General features: G+C 43.7%; 1 protein-coding gene across 1 annotated transcript in view; it reads left to right on the top strand.

The window, feature by feature from the left end:
• Nucleotides 1–353: 353 nt before the first annotated feature.
• The window catches only part of LOC103375735 (proteasome subunit beta type-6-like), a gene marked incomplete at its 3' end in the record, with an annotated part of 8,418 nt that continues 6,633 nt past the window's right edge, over nucleotides 354–2,138 (top strand). Inside the window, exons 1-3 of the mRNA XM_008306053.1 lie at nucleotides 354–500; nucleotides 1,033–1,100; nucleotides 1,186–1,251. Of these exons, the coding sequence (XP_008304275.1) occupies nucleotides 354–500; nucleotides 1,033–1,100; nucleotides 1,186–1,251 (281 nt within the window). The remainder of the gene's footprint in view (nucleotides 501–1,032; nucleotides 1,101–1,185; nucleotides 1,252–2,138) is intronic.

Below are 2,138 nucleotides of genomic sequence, written 5' to 3'. Positions count from 1 at the left end.
TAAGAAAAACAGTTTTCTATGACTCGTACCATCAAATTATTATTGCCACAAATACTGATTTAAAAAAGAGAAACACATCTTTAAAATGTTGTTTATCTTACATTTTAGAATTCGGCTGCGGTGTTTACCTCCCCTTCCTGTTTCTCGTAGGACCCCTCTGCAGAGTGTCCGCTTACGTGCCAGACCAAAACTGTTTGGCGGTGTTGTATAAAGTTACGTTTAAGTTGTTGAAATACAGCAAACTGAAATATTGATTAGAAAACATAAAATTTAGTCAATGATATTAGTATGCCTGAGTTTTTTCGTAGCCTGAAAACGACTCTATTTGCGTAAATCTAACAGGTCACAGCGGCATGTCACGGGCAGCTCTGCTCCGCTTCAGTTTTGCAAAAAGAGTTAAGATGGCGGCAACAGCGTCTATGATGCCGTGCTTCAGACAGCAGATTACTTCTAGAAACGACATGGTTCCGGACTGGACCAGTCAGGAAGTCAGCACCGGGGTGAGTACTGGGGCTGTAGGACCGTAGCGGACCGACTCGGACCCGGTTCTGTCCCGGTGGAGGGGTTTTAAGCAGCTAAGAGTGGCTGAATGAGACAGCAGTTCTGCAGCAGCTAACAGCGGCTAACGTTAGCGCTGATTCACTGCCTGTTAAATTCTAAATAAAGTTCGGACCAGAGCGAGACTGGACCGGGTCGAACCGTGCTGGACTTAGTTCCGATGGAAGCATAACCTGCTGTTTAAAGAGGCTGTTAAATCATTGGGGTGAAGTGAAATGGCTAACCTTGGCTAATGCTAATAGATCTATTATCGGACAACCTGTCTGCGCTGCCTCTCGTGTCCGATAATGGGTTCACCCAGTAGAATATAGAGATTAAAGGCTTCAGACGAGGAGACATGAAAGAACACGAACCGATGATCAACACTGTCCGATAATGGGCGCAGAGTTAAAATGCATGTTGGTTTACTGTCAGCTGCTGATCTAACAGTATGTTCAGTGTGATGCCAAGTCTGTCTGTCTGTCTGTCTGTCAGACCACCATCATGGCGGTGGAGTACGACGGAGGAGTGGTGATCGGAGCCGACTCTCGCACCACTACAGGGTGAGAAAACCTCCAGTGTGAGGTGCTGATTATTGTGTATGAAGTGAACCCTGAATACTGACCAGTCTGTCTGTCTGTCTGTCAGAGCTTACATCGCCAACAGAGTGACGGACAAACTGACTCCGATCCACGACCGGATCTTCTGCTGCAGGTCGGTTCACCTCTGAAACACTCTGAGACCATCCAGCTCCAGAGGATTTATTGTGATTACTTATTTATTTATAGTACTTTTAAAGTCCCAGTAACGTTAAAAAGGCCCAACGTGGCCCACCGCTGTTTGACACTTTAAGGACCTGACCGGGGACTTTTTGAGAGCACCAGACCTTTAAGGACCTCAGGCTGTTAATGGGAACCTTTAAGATCTTAGAACCAGTTAAAAGTCCCACAGAAAGCTTTAGGAGGACGGAACCTTTTATTGTCACTTTATATTCCCCAAGCAGCCTTTTTGGAAGCTACAGCTGGAACGCGGTGATACGTTTGAAAAGCTAGAACCTTTCTATGGGAACCTTTAATCGGACTTTGAGAACAATCACAAGGTTTTCTCAGGAACCTTAAAGGAACCCAGCAACTGTTGACAGGTTTGAGGAGGCGTGCTTAACTGGATCTTTTTAAAACCAGAACACTTTAAGGAACTTTTGAATACCTGTATCTTCTTAAAGCACAGGAACCTTCAAAGGAAGCTCAGAACCTTTTCAGGACACAGAAACCTTCTAAGAAACTCCCTCATCTCTACAGAGAACATCATGAAACGGCAACATTTCATGAAACTTTCACTGAAACCTGGGAACAGCTTCAGAAACTCAAACCTGTCAGAGGAGAGTTTAGAGGAAGCCCTGAGCTGTGTTCACAGCTGTACTGCTGAAGTTTTAAAGGTTTTTTTATAAGGAATCCAAAAACCTTTATTAAGAAGCCTACTTTTTTTTTTACTTTAAATTTAAAAGGATGGATGGATGGATAATTTAAAAGGAACTTAAAGTCCCAGAAGTTTAAAAGGTCTGATGCTCCTACATTTACATTTTCCTTTAGAGATCTTTAGAC

The sequence above is a fragment of the Stegastes partitus genome, unplaced genomic scaffold (assembly GCF_000690725.1).
Source record: "Stegastes partitus isolate 25-593 unplaced genomic scaffold, Stegastes_partitus-1.0.2 Scaffold2830, whole genome shotgun sequence".
NCBI classification, from domain to species: domain Eukaryota; kingdom Metazoa; phylum Chordata; class Actinopteri; family Pomacentridae; genus Stegastes; species Stegastes partitus.
Note: the sequence above shows the minus strand (reverse complement) of the source record. Positions and strands in the feature narration are given on the sequence as shown.